Source organism: Hemiscyllium ocellatum, chromosome 22 (genome assembly GCF_020745735.1).
Source record: "Hemiscyllium ocellatum isolate sHemOce1 chromosome 22, sHemOce1.pat.X.cur, whole genome shotgun sequence".
NCBI lineage: Eukaryota > Metazoa > Chordata > Chondrichthyes > Orectolobiformes > Hemiscylliidae > Hemiscyllium > Hemiscyllium ocellatum.
The window spans coordinates 50,502,854-50,522,268 of NC_083422.1; the positions used below are offsets into that span (position 1 = coordinate 50,502,854).

The 19,415-nt window shown below is 44.7% G+C and overlaps 1 protein-coding gene across 1 annotated transcript in view; it reads left to right on the plus strand.

Annotated features, from left to right (window-relative positions):
* slit1a (slit homolog 1a (Drosophila)) overlaps positions 1-19,415 on the plus strand; it is a 278,048-nt gene that overhangs the window by 112,643 nt on the left and 145,990 nt on the right. Inside the window, exons 5-7 of the mRNA XM_060842211.1 lie at positions 13,636-13,707; positions 16,506-16,577; positions 17,071-17,142. Of these exons, the coding sequence (XP_060698194.1) occupies positions 13,636-13,707; positions 16,506-16,577; positions 17,071-17,142 (216 nt within the window). The remainder of the gene's footprint in view (positions 1-13,635; positions 13,708-16,505; positions 16,578-17,070; positions 17,143-19,415) is intronic.

Consider the following 19,415-nt stretch of genomic DNA (forward strand, 5'->3'; position numbering starts at 1 on the left):
TTCCTCATCCGCCAATGGAGATTTCTTTCATGCAAACAAGCGAGTTCAGAGGGAAGGTAAGATTGAGGTAGGACTGGAATCACGTATAGAATTCCCAGCACAAAAACACACGACCAAATGATTTAGGACTTCCACCTAATGCTACATCATCTCAGATTCTCAGCATTTTTTTCCCTATTCCTTTGGTTCTCATTTGTTTATCTAACTTCTTCTTAAAGATTTCCACCTCATTCACCTCAACCATCCCCTGCAGGAGTGAGTTTCACCTGATTCCCCCCCCCCACTCCCCCACCAACTCTCTGGATAAAGACTGAATTCTTGATGGGATTGATTAATGACTATCCTACATGTTATGGTCACCTTTTCTGAACTTATTCAAGAGTACAATTATATTGGAGCTGGAAAAGCACAGCAGGTCAGGCAGCATTCGAGGAGCAGGAAAGTCGAGGTTTAGGGCTGAAACCTCTCCCCAGTCCTGACGGAGGGTTTTGGCCTGAAATGTTGACTTTCCTGCTTCTCTGATGCTGTCTGACCTGCTGTGCTATTCCCAGCTCCACATCTATTGAAGCTGACTTCCAGTGTCTGCAGTCCTTATTGTCTCCAGCACGACTATATTCCCAGTCTAGGCAAGCAACACAGGTTTCCTGTCTAGAGGAGCCTTAATATATCAGATGAAAGTATACCCTTGGTCACCTTTACCAGCGCAAACTCTTCATTGCCAGAGTTTTTAATGAGAGACAAAAAAAAACTGCAGATGCTGGAATCCAAAATAAAAATCACACAACACCAGGTTACACTCCAACAAGTTTATTCGGAAGCACTAGCTTTCGGAGTGCTGCTCCTTCATCAGGTGGTTGTGGACCAGACACCTGACCAATGTCATCTACTGCACCCGGTTGTACCCAGTGTGGTCTCCTCTACATCGGGGAGACAGCACACCTTATTGCAGATCGTTTCAGAGACTATCTCTGGGACACCCACACCCACTAACCCCACTGCCCCATGGCTGAACAGTTCAAATCCCCCTCCCACTCCTTCAAGGACATGCAGGTCCTGGGCCTCCTTCACCGCCAACCGTTACCACCCAATGCCTGGAGGAGGAACGCCTCATATTCTGCCTTGGGACACTGCAACCGGACGGGATAAATGTGGATTTCAACAGCTTCCTCATTTTCCCTCCCCCCACATTATCCCAGTCCCAAGCCTCCAAGTCAACCCCGCCCTCCAGACCCATCCATCACTGCCCTCCTCTGACCTATCATCTTCTCCCTCACCTTCATCCACCTATCGCTTTCCCAGCAGCCTCCCTCCAAAAAACCCCCTTCCCATTTATCTCTCAGCCCCAACCCACATGCCTCATTCCTGATGAAGGGCTTCTCCTGCTCTTCGGATGCTGCCTGACCAGCTGTGGTTTTCTAGCACCACACTCTCGACCATAACCTGGTGTTTTGTGATTTTTAACTTTGTGCACCCCAGTCCAACACCAGCACCTCCAAATCATGAATCCAAAGTAGACAGCAGGAGGCTGGAAGAACACAGCATGCCAGGCAGCATCAGGAGGTGGAGAAGTCAACATTTCGGGTGTAACCCTTCTTTTTTAATGAACTAAGTTTAAATTCCAAGGATGAAACTGTTGCAGGTTCAAGGTGAAGTGAGTGGTAGAATCTCGAAAGGCATTAAGCGTGGCCCATCTCAACATCGAGATCATCTCACTGCATTTTGTATGGTATCCTGAAGTGAAGCAGTAAAAGACTCACTGAGCAGTGGCATGTTGGCAATTGGCGTCCATTATTGTTGACAACCCAACCTGCAATATAACTAGGAGGAAGTGAGGTCTGCAGATGCTGGAGATCAGAGCTGAAAATGTGTTGCTGGAAAAGCGCAGCAGGTCAGGCAACATCCAAAGAACAGGAAATTCGACGTTTCGGGCATAAGCCCTTCCTCAGGATGAAGGGCTTATGCCCGAAATGTCGAATTTCCTGTTCCTGGGATGCTGCCTGACCTACTGCGCTTTTCCAGCAACACAGTTTCAGCTGCCGTATAACTACTCCAGTTGTAATCTTACCATTTGCCAAAAAAAAACCCTAGTCTTTAGAAAAGCTTGACAGGGATACCAGAGCAAGGTCTTGACAGCTTCAGTGCTCCACTTGCTGTGAAAGCCTTCCACGTTGGACACCAGGCACTAACATCTCAGGACACGCTCCACGGGCATTGGTCACATGTACCCCACATCCAAGAACATTGGCATCCAACATGTGCCAGCTTCGAAGAACCCTCAAGGCACGTCTCCAATCCACTTAGGGTACATTTCTGTATTTCAATGCTGCTGCACCTCAGGCGACACCCAAACCTATCATTGTGATAGGACCCTGTGCACTCAGACACACGCACCCAGCTCAGTGACGGGGCCAGGCTGCAGTTCTGGGCTCTTCACTTGCTGCTGCAGAGCTCACTCCCTGTGAATCTACCTCGACGCTCACAGCATCTCTGCCTTGCGTTGCCTGGCCTTGCCTTTTTGTGCTTTGTCCCTCAGCCAGAGAAACACTTATCAGTAGGTGTCAGTCCTGTCAAGGAATATTGCCTTGGCACTATAAGTCAAGGGCAACCTCTGATACCAAGCCCTGCGCAATCAGGAACCTGTGCTCATGAGGAATGAGGAGTCAGAACTCAGAAACAACTCAGAAACAGACCCTTTGGTCCAACTAGTCCACGCTGATCATGTTTCCAAATTAAACTAGCCCCACTTGCCTGCATTTGGCCCATATCCCTCCAATCCTTTCCTATTCATAAACTTATCCAAATGTCTTTTAAATGTTGTAACTATGCCTGCATCCACCACTTCTTCTAGCAGTTTATTCTACATACAACTCTCTGTTTAAAAAGTTGACTCTAATGTCCTTTTTAAAACTTACCCCCCTCACTTTAAAAATGTGCCCCCTGGTTTTGAAATCCCCCACCCTAGGAAAAAGACCCTTGCTATCCATTTCATCTATGCCCCTCATGATTGTATAAACCTCTATAAGGTCATCCCTCAACCTCCTCCACCCAGTGAAAAACGTCCCAGCTTTTCCAGTCTACTTTTATAACTCAAACCTTCTGTTCCTAGCAACATCCTCGTAAATCTTTTCCTGAACCCTCTCCAGTTTAATAATATCCTCCCTATAATAGGGTGACCAGAACTGCACACTGTACTGCTAAAGAAGCCCCACCAATGTCCTGTACAACCACAACATGATATCCCAACTCCTAGACTCAAAGATCTGAGCAATGAAGGCAAGTGTGCTAAATGCCTTCTTAACCATCTTCTTGACGAAAATCTCAAAGAATTATGTACGTGAACCCCTAGGTCTCTCTGTTGTACAACACTTCCCAAGGCCCCACCATTAATTGTATAAGCCCTATTGTAGTTTGTTTTACAAAAATGCAACACTCATATTTATTCAAATTAAACTCCATCTGCCATTCCTTCAATTGATCAATTGAAATGGATTGAATTGAATTGAATTTATTGTCACTTGTAACAAAAGCTTTGTCTTGTGAGCAATACAGGCAGATCCCAGAGTTAAGTAGCATAGATAAATAAATAATAGGTAAACAGCAGCAAAACCAAAAACACAGCTACAGGCAAATGTTAAGAGTTTGTGAGTCCATTCAATATTCTAACAACAGTAGGGTAGAAACTGTTTCGAAACCGGCTGGCGTGTGTGTGTTCAGGCTTCTGTACCTTCTCCCCGATGAAAAAGGTTGTAGAAAAGCATTGCCAGGGTGGGATGGATGTTTGAGAATGCTGGCGGCCTTTCCTTGACAGCGGACCCGGTAGATGGATTCTATAGATGGGAGGGTGGCCTTTGTGATTGTCCGGGCCAAGTTCGCCGCTCTCTATAACCATCTCCAATCTTGAATGGTACAGTTGTCATACCAGGTAGTAAAACATCCAGTCTCTTTGTAATCATTGATAACATTCCTCACTTAGAATCTGGATGATAGGTAGCCCACCACCCCCATCTTGGCTCTTTCTGTCCTTCTGTGGACTGTTTTCCTCCTGTGAGAGACAGGCAGAGATTAAGGGAGTTGAAAGTGGGTGGCACTGCTGTTGGTGCAGGTGGGGAGGTGTCCAGGGTGTAAGAGTAGACATGGGAGAGGGCATTGCAGGGTTACTAGTGTCAGGGGTGAGGGTGGGTAAGGGCAATGGGGGTGGTGGGGGGAGGGGGTTAGGCAGAAATTGCAGGCAATATGAGAGTGGTGGAGCTAGAGCCATGAGGGAGATGGGTATAGTGGCAGAGATCGAGTGGGAGTGAGGTATTGGAGAGAAGATGGTGACACTTACACTGGCAGAGCGGAGAGGTCACTGACCTCCTTCCTACAGTGATGAGTGTTTCTCCAGACAGCTAAGAATCAGGGCAGGTTGGCAATGAATGGTGTCGTGGCTGGTTCCAGGAGAACAGGAAGACTACCACCACCACCAACTAACCCACCACACCCCCCAGACACACACACACGCACGCACACACACACACACGCACATACACACACATACACACACACACACATACACACACATACACACACTCACTTGAGCCCCATCTCGTACAGCAGGACATCGAAGTGCCTACCGAGGACCGGGTACCTTTTGCCCTGGGGAAATGTCAGGAACCGTGCAGGTCACCTCTGGACAGACAGTGCTTGTCCAGGTGCACAATGGGATTTTAAAGATGGTTCCAGCTCGAGGGATGCTGGTCAATTCTGGGATCTCTGTGAATGGCAAGTTGTTTAGGGAATGGCGCATGGTAAGGTGGGCTGGAAATCAGACCTGAGACAGGCCTTTGGAATGGAAATTGTGTTTAAGGGACAAATTTAGTAAGATTTGGCTACACCCATAGATTCATAGACTCAGACAAAACAGAAACAGATCCTTTGGTCCAACCAGTGCATGATGACTATAATCCCAAAACTAAACTAGTCCCACCTGCCTGCACTTGACTCATATCCCTCCAAACATTTCTTATTCACATACTTACCTAAATGTCTTTTAAAAATTGTAACTATCCACATCCACCATTTGCTCTGTAAGTACATTCCACACACAAACCAATCTCTGTGTAAAAACGTTGCCCTTTATGTGTTTTTTAAACCTTTCTCCTCTCACCTTAAAATACTGGACTCCTACTTGGACAAAGAAGCTATAAGAGTCAGCTCTGAATGACCAGTGATTGAATCATGCTCAGGATGGTTAATCCACTCCACTGGATAACAAAAGCAACATACTGTCCAGCGTGCCCAAATCTCATTGCTATCCTAAAGGCCAGGCTGCATCATTGCCCACAGTAAAGATGGCAGACAGTCCATGAGGAAACACTCACCATTACTCGGGCCTGGAGAGAAGGGGAGTACGGGTACTTCTATAACATGATGGTTGCTTCCTTGTGCAACCTGCATTATAGTAAAATTACACTTTAGAAACAATGCTTAGAGTGTTGCTGCTATAATCGCATGACAGCCAACGCACGCTTTAAATGTTTGCGGTTTAGAAGCGGTGTCCCCAGTTCGTCTATCATGTTACGGCGAATTCACATTAACGAAACGTGCATTATAGCAAAACGACCTGTAGCTGGAAGAGGCTCTTCCACAAAGGGAGCCATTTTTAGCACTTGGCTGTGGAGGCGCTGAACATCATGCTGCTATTCTTACACCTAAATGGAATTGTCCCAAGCTTCCTGATCATTGCTCCTGTACCCCCATTGGACATTCTCTCCAGAGAAATCTTGAGATTGTCCCAACTTCTGCTCTTACCTCTCAGCAAGCCCCAAACACCTTTCACCCGCTGTTCTCGCTGACCACCCACATGTCAAGCAAGTCTTGATTTGAAAATTCTCCTCCTGATTTGCAGTCCCTCCCTAGCCTCAGCTCCTCCCTGTTTCTGTAAATCTCCAGCTGACCCAGAGCTCTCCAGGAATCTCCTCAGTCTGGTCCCTTTTGCATTGCTGACTTTAATCTCTGAGTGGTCACCCCTTCATCTGCATGGGTTCCAAACTCTGGAAATTTCCTTCTCGCACCTCTCTATCTTATTTTCCTTCTTTAATAAACTTCTTCAAATGTAATTCTTCAGCCGAACCTTTGATCACTCTGTCCTCAAATCCCCGTACGTATGTAAATTTTGATTTCCTTTCATGTTTCCGATCAGTGCTTTAGGATGTGTTACTACATTAAAGGTGCTGTAGTGATTGGACCCAAGTGGATCTCACTGACAGTCTGGGGACTGGCTCTGAGCAGGCAGGTCAGTGTGTATGTATACTGTGTGTATGTAAATAAAGGGTGACTTGGTGACAGGATACTGACCTCTCTGCAATTACTTCAGGTGCTGGATAAATAAAAGTCATTATTGGTATTAGTGCCTGTTGACATAACTCCCCCCACCCCACACACCCTTGGAGGTGCCCCTCATTGTTAGTCATGATCAGAAACGCCAGATGGCAGTGCCACCATTTGGATATGCTTTTCCTGTTTCATGGGAAGCAGACTCAAGTTGGTTTAGGATCCATGCAGATCCACTTAGGAGCATCACGAGCAGACCATTCAACCCCTCAAACCTGTTCTATCACTCAAAGAGATTGGGAATGACCCATGCTTCACCTCCATTTACCCGCCTTAGCTTATTAACTTTTAACGCTGTCACCAAAAGTCATTCTCAATCCCGGTATGGAAAGTTTCAGTTGACCCCCCTCACCCTCCAGCATGCCTTGGCTTTTAAAGTAGAAGATTCCAGATTTCCCCAACTTATGTTTGGGAATGTCCTTCCAGATTTCATCCAGGGCAGCCTCGCACTCATTTTAAGATTGTTCTTTATGCCAGAACCTAGGATCATAATCTAGTTACAGCATGAAGACGGCCATTCAGCCCATTGTGTTCATGGAAGCCCTCTGCGAGAGAATCTCAGCCAGTCCCGTTTCTCCACCCTCATGGCCATGCATAATCTGACACAATTTTCTCTTAAAAGGGCTGATAGAATCTGCTTCCAGCACACTCTCAGGCAATGACTTGAAGATATTTAACAACTTGCTGTCGCCATTCACCTTGACTCAGTGCCCTCAGGTTCTTGACCGTTCTGCCCATAGATAGTGTCTCCCTATCTGCTCTGTCTAAACCCCTCATGATTTTTGAACACCTCAATCAAATTGCCTCTTAAACTTCTCAAAATAAGGTTGCCCCCCCAACTTCTTTGATCTATCCTCATAACTGGAATATCTACCCCCAACATTTTTTTCCAACATCCTTTCTGTTACTTGGTGCCCAGTAATGGACCCTCTAATCATGAGGGATGCAGTTGCTCAAAGCAGAGAGCACAGTGGCACCTCCATCATAGAATCCTAACAGTGTGGAAGCAGGCCATTTGGCCCATCACGTCCGCACTGACCCTCTGAAGAGCATCCCACCGGGATCCAATCCCCTCCCATACAGTATCCCTGAAACCCTTCATTCCCCATGGATATCCCACAGAACCAGTACATCCCTGGACACTATGGAAAATTTAGCACCCACCTGCACCTCTTTGGACTGTGGGAGGGAACCAGAGCACCCAAAGGAAACCCACGCAGACGCGGGGAAAATGTGAAAACTCCACCCAGACAGCCACCCGAGCATGGTGTTGAACCCATCCCTGGCACAGTGAGGCAGTGGTGATGCCATCTCAAACTTTAGCAATGTTTCAAAGATATCCAAAGCCCAAATTTGGTGAATTGGCCATGTTAAATTGCCCATAATGTTAGTGCATTAGTCAGAGGGAAATGGGTCTGGATGGGTTACTCTTCGGAGGGTCGGTGTGGACCTGTTGGGCTGAAGGGCTTGTTTCCACACCGTAAGGAATCTGATCTAGCAATGTTTTCTCTCACAGAGGTGGTCTTTTCTCTGGACTGGGCTAGCTTCTGTCAGAGTCTTCAGTGAAAACAACTACAGTTGCGCAAATCCATCCTTCTAACATGGAGCCCTGAGCACAGAAATCATCCACTGAACCGTGGCTAGAATCTCTGGTTTGGTGGAGCATTACCTGATGCTACATCCAATGTACAACTGGGTCACGGAGTGTTAAAATATCCCAGTGCCCCTGGGCCCCTTTGCCATGTACAATTACCCTGACTGATACATACACGCCACACTGTCAGTGAACAGTCAATAATCAGTCCAACACTTTGTCTCTTCCACTCTGGTTAACAGAGATCCGATTTTCATGTTAGTGTTTCAGATCCTACTGTTAAAATTACCTGGCATGTATCCATGCTAAAATCCATCTCATGTTCTTAGTCCATTGAATAATTGGGTCAGATGAATTCTGAATGATATCGCTGTCTTTAGGGGATTTTACTGAGCTGCCTGATGTAGAGAGCAGAAAAGGTCTTGCGTTTCTATAGCGCCTTTGGAGGTCTCAGAATGCCCCAAAAAGCTTTATGGACACAGATTTTTATTTTGAAGAGACTGTGGCTCCCTCCTCCTCTCCAGAACTCAGGCACACCTGTGTCTGTCTGTGACAGTCAAGCAACTGAATCAAACGATGTATTCAAGACGGAAACAAATCAGGTTTCCATGGCATGCCCGTCTGTCAAAGGATTGGCTGCCTGTTAACAAGGAAGAGAAAAATTGTTGCAGCTGTCGAGACTACCTGGGGAGTGTGGGCAACACACATCTTGCAGAATAGGAAATGGAACTCACCACAGAGCTCCAGTGTGCTAATCTCAGCTCTGCAACGTCCAAGCTCCAGAGCATCCTCCTGCTACCCCGTCACGAACCTGACTGCACATTGCTCCATTTGTTTCTCCATTAAATGTACATGCCTCTAAATGCACCCCCTGCAAATGTGCAGGAGAGATTTACTAGAGTGGTCCCTGCCACAAGGGACGTCAGTCACACGGACAACAGGAGTAGCTGTTCTCTCTTGCCAAGAGAAAATACAGAAGAAATTCGATTGAGGCGTTCAGAATCATGACGGGCTTCGATAAATAAAGAGGTTTTAAGGTGACTAGCAAAGGAGCCATTTGGGAAAAGTCATCTGAATGTAATGAGTCATTAGGATTTGGAACTTGCTGCATGTTTGAGGTTTTTTTTACTTCTTACACGGGCGTCAATGAGTAGGCCAACATTATTGTCACGTGTTTGGGTGGGGCGTCCAGTTTCAATACAAACCTTTAAAAGAGAATTGAGTGAATACTTGAAGGGCAAAAGTAAAATTAGCAAGATGTGGGGAGAGAGCTGGGGGAATGAAACTCATGATATTGTCCCTCTGGAGAGTAAGCACAGATTCTGAATAGCTCAACGGTCTCAACCTGTGCTGTACAATTCTATGATTCAATGCTATTCTGCAACATGAGGTAATGAGTTCCACACTCCAACCAGTCTCAGAGAAAAGAAATTGCTTCAGAGTCCTCATTAGATATGTTAATGATATTAAAATGTGCATACAATCACTCACTTTGGTCTTTCCCACAAGTTTTGAGCCTAGCTCAGGTTGAGATGGGGTAATGGTGAGTCCTTAGATTGCTTGTGATTTCTTAGTGACATGGGCATATTCTACCACCCTTTTCATCTATAGAACGTGGATTTCCTGGTTTGCAGAGTTACAATTCAAAAGACCAAGTGGTCTCCATTGATACTTCTGATCCTGGATCACAGTCAGTTTCTTCACTATCTCTTTTGTCAGTGGATTTTTCCATATATTTCCTCACACCTTCTGAAAGTTGTGCAACTAAGTCTAATTTGTACTGTGCTAGGATTTAGTACTGTAGACAGGCAGGAGGCTGGAAAAACACAGCAAGCATCAGCAGGTGCAGAAGTTGATGTTTCAGGAAGGGTTACGTGCAAAACGTTGACTTCTCCCCCTCCTGATGCTGCCTGGCTTGCTGTGTTCTTCCAGCCTCCTGCCTGTCTACCTTGGATTCCAGCATCTGCAGTTTTTTTGTCTGTAACCAGGGTTGGGTAGTGTAGCATGTTGGTCATATTACTTTCACAGGATATGGACATTGCTGACAGGGCTTGCGTTTATTGACTATCCCATGATTTGACCTGGCAATTCTAGAGGTCAACTAAGAGTCAAACTGTGTTGCTGTGGGTCTGGAGTCACATATAAGCCAGACCAGGTAAGGATGGCAGATTTCCTTCCTAAAAGGGCATTAATAAACCAGAACATGATTTAACAATCATTAATGGTAGATTTGCAGTAACCATTATTAATGGCTTTAACTTTATAACAAAGATTAATGAATTACAAATTCTGTCAGCTGCTACCATGTCCCCAGACCATTATCTTGGGTCTACTGGATTAGTAATGCTGTGACATTACCACTATATCATCATCTCCCCTGGAAAAGTAACTGGGAATCTTTGACTGAAGAAGCACAGATGTTAATTTTAATTCTATTCTGGTATGTGGGAGAGTTTAAATTCAGACATATAAATAAGAGTGGAATCAAAAATCTATAATAATACAGATGACCATGGAACTATTGGAATGTCGGAACCCCCCATCTGGCTTGTCAATCTCAGAGATCTACTGCACAGGCCCATTGTGAAACAGTCAAAAACAGCCACCTACCTATTCCAATCCCTTTTTCCAGCACTTCAACCATAGCCTTAGGTATTGCAAATGCATATCTAAATACTTCCTCAATGTGATGAGGTTTCCTGCCTCTAGCACCCTTGTAGGCAGAGAGTTCCAGATTCCCACCACCTTCTGGGTGAAAGAGCCTTTCCTCACATATCCTCTAAACCTTCTTAAATCTGTGATCCCCTTTCCCCATCAAGGGGAAAGGTTTCTCCCTGTCTATGCCCCTCCTTATTTTATGCATGTCAATCATGTCCCCTCTCTGCTCTGAGGAAAACACCCCCAATCTGTTCAATCTCTCTTCATTACTGAAACTCTCCAGGTCAGGTGACATTCTGGGTAAATCTGCTCTGGGAAGGAAGTCTTATCCAGTCAGGCCTCCCGGACAGCAATGTGTTTGTCACTTCACTTCCCTCTGGAATGGTCCATGAAGTTACTCTTTGTATCAAAATGTCTATGAATAATCATGATGCACATGGAGTCCACCAGTTCAAGGAGGTGGTGAGCCACCTCTTCTTCTCAAGGGTAGTGAGGGGAGGGCAATGCATGCTGGTCTTGCCAGCAACATTCACATCCTGTGACTGAATCAGAAAAGTCCTGCCAGGTCAGAAATGCCCACCTTATTTTTGGACCAGAGAGCAAGGGATGGGATTGAGATTGGGCAGGGACAGGAGTGGGATCAGAGTGGGAGCAGGTTGTATTAAGAAAGGTTTGGTGTGAGTTGTAATATTCACTTTGTGGTGACAGAAGGTTCATGAATAGCTGCAGGAAGATTAATAACAATTGTCTTCAAATCCTAACACAATTTATTTAGTGAATTGAATAAACCAGACTTCCAGAAACTTCCACTTATCCTGTACAAACCGGGGATCAAAGCCCATCTCCACAGAGAACCCTGTCAGATTAGTACCCTATCTTTCATCTGTTTTAATGTTGACTTTCACCCACTTTTAGGGAGAGTACAGCAGAGTGTCCATCTCAGATCTCAGCCTCTTTGTTGCTGGAGAGGCCAGGGACTCAGTTTGGAGAGAGAGAGAGAGAGAACACGAAGGAGGGGAAGGAGGAGTGTGGTTACTATTGAAGAGCAAACAGTCCAACATTGGCAACTGATCAATTACAAAGCAAATGAGGTGATCCAACTGAGCTTCTCTGTTGCACAATAAGTGGCTATTGTGTACTTGAGGAACCATAGAGAATATGTGCATCACTAAAACTGTTCACTAAGGGAACCAGCAGGAGGGAGACTAAGAGCTCTGTGAAGGATGTGCCACAGATGCTCAGGTACATTCATGGAGGTTTCCTTTCATTTGTTCATGAGATATGGGTGTCACTGGCTGGGCCAGCACTTATTGCCCATTCCTAATTACTCTTGAGGATATGGTGGTGAGTTGCCTAATGTTGAACATAACCAGGCAGTTTGTTGGGCCATTTTAAAGACAACTACATTGCTGTGGGTCTGGGGTCATGTGTAGGCCAGACTGGGTGAGGATATCTTTCCCTAATGAACACTGGTGAATTTTTAAAGGCAACCAAGTACTTTCATTTAATGCCCACCCCTAATTACCCATAAGGAGGTGGTGTTGAGGCCTTCCTCCTGCTATGCATCAACAGCTGACAGTTAAGTATTGACCTCTTACAGGTGGATTTACACTCAGAGAGAGACCAGACTTTTATTCTTGTAGCACATTAGTGAGCAAGATGGATTTTTGATTGTGGTTTCATAGTCATCATTATTGAGACTAGCTTTTTAATCCAGGTTTTATTTATTGAGTTTAAATTTCACCAGTTGCCATAGTGGGAGTTTGACCCCAGAACATTAGCCTGAGCATCTGGATTTCTGATCCAATGGCGTTTCTTTAATTATATAACTTCCCATCTCCAAGATGGAGACTCCAACCAAACCATCCAGAAAAAACAGGTCTCTGCCCTTCCCCTGATTATTGATTTGTTTTATTCCATCATGGGATGGTGTCACTAAGTGGACCAGCATTTATTATCTGTCAAGTAAAAAGTGAGGTCTGCAGATGCTGGAGATCAGAGCTGAAAATGTGTTGCTGGTTAAAGCACAGCAGGTCAGGCAGCATCCAAGGAACAGGAAATTCGACGTTTTGGGCCAGAGCCCTTTGATGGGCTCTGGCCCGAAACGTCGAATTTCCTGTTCCTTGGATGCTGCCTGACTTGCTGTGCTTTAACCAGCAACACATTTTCAGCTTTATTATCTGTCCCCAGTTGTCGTTGAGAAGATGGTGGTGAGCTGACTTCCTGAACCACTGCAATCTTTGGGTGTAGGGACATCCACAGTCCTGTTAGGGAGGGAGTTACAGGATTTGATCCTGTGACAGTGAAGGAACAGCGATTTATTTCCAAGTCAGGATAGTGAGTGGCTTAGAGGGGGACTTGCAGGGGCTGGGAGTGTTCCCATTTATCTGCTGCCCTAGACCCTGCTGTGTGGGAGTGGTTGTGGGTTTAGAAGGTGCTGTCAAAGGAACCCTGGTGGGCTGCTGCAGTACTGCTTGTGAATGATACATGTTGCTGCCACTGTGTGTTGGTGGTGGAGGGAGTGGGTGTTTGAGGTCGTGAATGAGATGCCAGTCATGATGGCTGCTTCGTCCTTGACGTTGTGGAGCTTCTCAAATGTGGTTAGAATTGTTCCCATCCAGGCCTGACTCCTGATGTATGCCGTGTGGATAGTGGACAGACCCAGGGGAATCAGGGAGTAAGTTACTTGCTGCACGATTCCTAGATTCTGACTGAGATTATAGCTAGTCCAAATCAGTTTCTGGTGAATGGTAATGCCCAGGATATTGATTATGGGGGATTCAGTGATAGTAACACGATTGAATGTCAAGGGCAATGTTTAGATTCTCACAACCCACCCTCATCTACCATGCCCACTCCAACAGGACCAAAACAAATTCTGGCCTAAGGTCCCAAATGAGTAGAAGGTTGGGTGATGTACTTACAGTAACCTTACAGAATGATACTGGCACGTTAGAAACAGGAGGTAATGATAGTGACACAGAGTAATGTGGAATCTGATATTTTCACAGGGATCTGAGCGAAAATTTCATCCAGGCTATTCCCAGGAAGGCCTTCCGTGGAGCAACTGACCTCAAGAATCTGTGAGTACAGCCTCCCGGTCAAACCTCTCTCTACATTGCTCTTCAAGACCCTTCCTGCACTGCCCTCTCTCTCTCCCTCTGGCTCATCCCCACTGAGAGACTGTATGTTAACCCTCTGCTACATTAGTGAGATTCTGTCCCCTCAGCGATATGCTGATTAAGTCTTCCCTTTGGAAGAGCAGCTCAGAAACATACCTGTTCAGTCAGATTTCAGTTTGTGACTCTTGATTCCAGTGGCACTCATTATCCTTTGCTAAAAGGATATCAGGAGGGAAATCAGGAAGTGAGCTACTTGTTGCAGGATTCCTAGCCTCTGACCTGCTCTTGTGTCTACTGAGTTTATAGCTAGTCTGGTTAAGTTTCTGGTCAATGGTAATGCCCAGGATATTGATAATGGGGGATTCAGTGATAGTAGCATTATTGAATGTCAAGGAGCAATGGTTAGATTCTCGCACACACACCCCAGCAAACCAGAAATTGCTCCTTTTCAGAGAGATGCATGGTTGCTTCGCTGGCTGGGTAGGCATTTATTGCCCATGCCCCATTACCCTGGAGAACGTGATGTGAGCTGCCTTCCTTGACCACTGTAGTCCTCAGGGTGTAGATGAAGGCATATGGTAAAAGTGTTGTAGGATTTTGATCCTCTGATAACAAAGCAACATTGATATATTTCCAGTTGAGAATGGTGTGTGACCTGGAGGGGAACTTGTAGGTGGTGATCATAGAGTCATAAAGATCTACAATATAGAAAAAGACCCTTTGGCCCATTGTGTCCATGCTGGTCAGAAATAACTACCTAACTATTCTAATCCCATTTTCCAGCTCTTGGTGTATAGCCTTGTATGCCTTGGCATCACCAGTGAACATCTAAATACTTCTTCACTTTCAGTGAGTTTCTCCCTCTATCACCCTTACAGGCAGGGAGTTTCAGATTCCTACCACCCTCTGGGTAAAAACATTTCTTTTTCACATCTCCTCTAAATCTTCTGCCCCTTGTCTTAAATCTAGTCATTAATCCCTCCATCAAGGGGAAAAGTTTCTTCCTCTATACCCTATCTCTGCCCCTCATAAGTTTAAACATCTCAGTCACGCCCCTTCCCAATTTCTTCTGCTCTGAGGAAAACAAGCCCGGTCTACCCAATCTCTCTTCACACCCACAACTCTCCAGCCCAGGCACCATTCTGGTACATCTCCTCGGCACTGTCTCCAGGACATTCACATCCCTCCTATAATATGGGTTCCAGAATGTAGTGATCCCATGTATCTGGTGTCCTTGTCTTTCAAGGTGAGAGAGATCATAGGTTTGAAAGATGCTGTTGGACATGTCTGGGTCGGTTGCTGCAGATGGTACACACTACTGCCACAGCCTATCAGTGGTGCAGGGAATGAATATTTAAGCCGTTAGATGGGATGCCAGTCAAGTGGGTTGCTCAATTGTGGATGGTGTTATGCTTCCTGAATTGTTGGGACTGCGCTCGTCCAGGCAAGTGGGTAGTATTCTGTAACCCTTCTGACTTGTGCCTTGTAGTTGGTGGATTGACTTTTGGAGAACCAGGAAGTGAGTTATTTGCTGCAGGATTTCAAGCCTCTGACGTGTTCTTGTAACCACAGTATTGATACGGCTAGTCCAGTTCAGTTTCAGATCAATGGTAACTTTGTATGGATGGATTCCTGCAGGTTCAGATGCATGACCTCTTGGCCTCACTCAGGCAAATAGCCTATTCTCCTCCATCTCCAATATTTATTGAATCAACAAAGAGTGTTCCAAGAAAATTGAAATCGAACGTTCAAAATACATCTGAACTTTACTTGTCTGTTTGATTAAATTCCTCATGATGGGAATAACAGAAAGCAATCCTGCCATTTCCCAGGCCAGTTCCAATGTCAACGTTAGTCCTTCTTCCTAAACAAGACAAGAAATAAGACAAAATCAATGTTTCTTCCCTGCTAAAGGTCAGTGGTCATCGGCTCAGAGATTAACTTCCAGCTCAACTGTAATTCGTGGCCCAGCTGTGTGTTAGTGGCGAATGAAATCAATGGGAGTGATTTAAAATAAGAAGCACTGTATGTCATTGAGAAAATCCATCCTTCATAAAACATTAGAAAGCATTGTTTACCCGTCTGTCCTCTCCATCTACTTCACTCTGTCTTTTTCTCCATCATTACTCCATCTCCAATCCTATCTTTCTCAATTCAGTTTCTCTCTCTATTGCCTCTAACTCCATCTCTATTTTTAACTCCCTGTTACTCTCTCCATCTGCACTCTGTGTCATTGGATTTCTGTGTCTCCCTCTTTCTCTCCCCATTTTGTGCACTCTCTCAATGTTAGGTTGTTTTCTGTTCTCCTTTTCTGATTACTTCCTCCAGTTTCTGTCCAACTATCTCGTCTGCTTTCTATCCAGCTCTCCATTTCTCTCCAATGTTTCATCCATCTCTCACATTTTCTATCTCTCCCTATTTATTCCCGGCTTCAGTTCATCTTTCCCACTCTCCATCCACCTCTCATCTTCTCTCGCACTCTGTGCCTTCCCCCTGACCAGCGGTCTGACTATCTCAGATGATGAAAGAAGAAAGGAATTCAAAGCTCTTGCTGTAAAAAGCAGAGCCCATAGAGAGGGTTGCAAATAGTATGAGGCCAAACATTAGAGTAACATGTCAACAACAGAAAGAAATCTTTACAGGTTTGTTCATGGCCTAAGGCTTAGGGCCTAGCAAAGACAAAATGTAGATAAGTGGCCTGAATGTTTATGGTTTCACTGCTAATGGCCTCAATATTCCTTGTCTCACTTTTACAACAGGCAACTTGATAAAAACCAAATTACTTGCATTGAGGAAGGGGCGTTCCGAGCCCTCAGGAGCCTGGAGGTTCTGTAAGTCTTTCCCATACTCTTTTATATTCTGTCATGGAACGTCACTGATATGCTCAGAATTTGTTACTGATTCCCAATGGCCCTTGGACTGGGTGTCCTGCTTGACTATTTCAGTGAACAGCTAAGAATCAACCACATTGCTATGGGTCTGGAGTCACATGTGGACCAGATCAGGCAAAGACAACATCTAAAGAGCATCAGTGAGCGTGATGGATTATTGTTGAGAATAGTTTTAAGTTTTAGGTTTTTAGAAGTTGAATTTAATTCCACCAGCTACATGATGAAAATCTTAAACTTCATGTCTCTTTTTGGCAATGTTAAAGTCTAAGTGTGCTTCATTGACTGTGCATGGCTTTCAAAGGTCCTGTAATGATAAAAGATGCTATAGGAATACAGGATCTTTCTTTCCTTTGCTACAGTTGAAGGAAATAAAATCAAAAGGTAAAGATAAAAAAAGGGTGGTTAGTTAATTGTTCTCTATTGTCTTTTTCAGGACCCTGAATAACAACAATATCAGCAATATCCCTGTCTCCAGCTTTAACCACATGCCAAAGCTTCGCACCTTGTAAGTACAAGACCTATCAGCTCTTTAATAACCTTGATGAGATATCAAGAAGTGACTGTAACAAGGACAGATGTGCCATTAGTGTAAACAGAAACATGGATGAACTCCAGGAAATTGTGCATGGGTCTAAAATCTGAACAGGCAGAAAATAAGAGGTATAATCAAAACATTTGCTGAAGTAAGGAGGGTTGGCATTGCTGAAGCATAAGAGGGATGGTGGGGAGGGAAGCTGTAGACTACTGAATGGTATCATCAGGCTGGTCAGACAATTGGCAAATGAAATCCAATGCAAAGATAAGGACTGCATTTGGGGAAGGCAAAGGAATAAGTAAAAGGTAGTGGATACTGCGAGGTCTAGAGGAAAGGAGGGACCTTGGAGTGAATATCCACAGATCCCTGGAGAAGGGCTTATGACCGAAACGTTGATTCTCCTGCTCCTTGGAAGCTGCCTGACCTGCTGCGCTTTCCCAGCAACACATTTTTCAGCTCAGATCCCTGAAGGGGTCAGGTTGGGTAAAAGCGATAACTAAGAAGGCATATGGAATCCTTTATTAATCAGTCACTGACTGAGTAAATAAATAGTGAGGTAATCCCAGCTCTGCACAAAGTAGACAGCAGCTGGGACACTCTGTGCAGTTTGGTCACTTTAATTCAGAGAGGATGTAATTACATTAGCAGGGGACAGAGGACATTTACAAGGACATTACCAGAACTGCACAGTTACAAGATGAGGACTTTTTTTTGTCTTCATTCATGAGCTGAGATCATCACTCACTCGGCCAGCAGTTATTACCCTCCTGAATGCGATCCCTCTGGGATGGGCAGTTAGGAGTCGACCACATTGCTCTGCATCTGGAGTCACATGTAGGTAAGGATCACAATTTCCTTCCTTCAAAGACATTTAGGGGAGTGAAGATATTGGATTCAATTATTAAGGAAGTAATAGCAGCACATTTGGAAGATCATAACCTAATCAAGCAGAGTCAGTGTGATTTCATGAAAGGAAAATCGTGTCTTAAACTAATTTATTAGAGATTTTAAAGGAAGTCTCAATCAGAGTGGATAGAGGGGGACCAGCAGATGTGTTGTATACGGACTTCAAGAAGGGATTCGACAAGGTTCTCACAAAAGATTAAATCACATGATAAGAACCCACAGTGTTGGAGGTTGTATAATAACATGGATAGAAAATGGGCTAATGGGCTAATGGGCAGGAAACATTGAGTGGGGATAAGGTTCATTTTCAGTTTGGCGACCTGTGTCCAGTGGGGGTCCACAGGGATCAGTGCTGGGACCACAATACCACAGTTGTTTACAATATATGTGAATGATTAAGAGGGAGGAAGTGAGCGTGCTGTCACCAAATTTGCAGACAACACAAAAATAGATGGAAAGGCAGGTGTGAGAGGGATACAAACCATTTACAGAGAGATATTGATAGGTTAAATAAGTGGGCAACAAGTTAGCAAGTGGAGTATGAAATGGGAAAATGTGAAGTTGTTCATTTTGTATGGGAGAAAATCTGCACAAAACTGCAACACAAAATGACTTGGAAGTACTTGTGCAAAATACAGAAAGCTAGCACAACAGTGCAGCAGATAATCAGGAAGGTTACTAGAATGTTGGCCCTTATTTCAAAGGGATTGGAGTATAAGAGTAGGGAGGTCTTAGTGCAACTGCGCAAGGTGCTGGTAAGATCACATTTAGGGTACTGTGAGCAGTTTTGATCCCCTTTTTTAGGAAAAGTATTATTTCATTGGAGACCATTCAAAGGAGGTTCACTAGGATGATCCCTGGTTCAGAGGGATTGTCTAATAAGCAAAGGTTAAACAGGTTGGGATTCTACTCACTGGAGGTTAGAAGAATGAGATGTGATCTCATTGAAACACATGGGATTCTGAAGGGTTTTGACAGGGTAAATGCTGAGAGTCTCCTGGGAGAGTCTAGGACCAAGCGGCATAGTCTCAGAATAAAGGGACACCAATTTAAAACTGAGATGAGGAGCAATTTTTTTTCTCTCAAAGTGTTAAGTCTTTGGAACTCTTTGCCACAGAGAGCTGTGGGGGCAAGAGTCCTTGTGTATATCTAAGGATGAGAGAGAGATGGATTCTCCATCTGAAGGGGAATCAAGCATTATGGGGAATGTGGACATGAGGAATGTTGGATCAGCCATGATCCCACTAAATGATGGAGCAGGCACAAGGTGCCCAACGGTCTCTTCCTGGTTCCCATTTCTTATGGTCTTATGCTCTTAATTAGTATAAATATTAGAG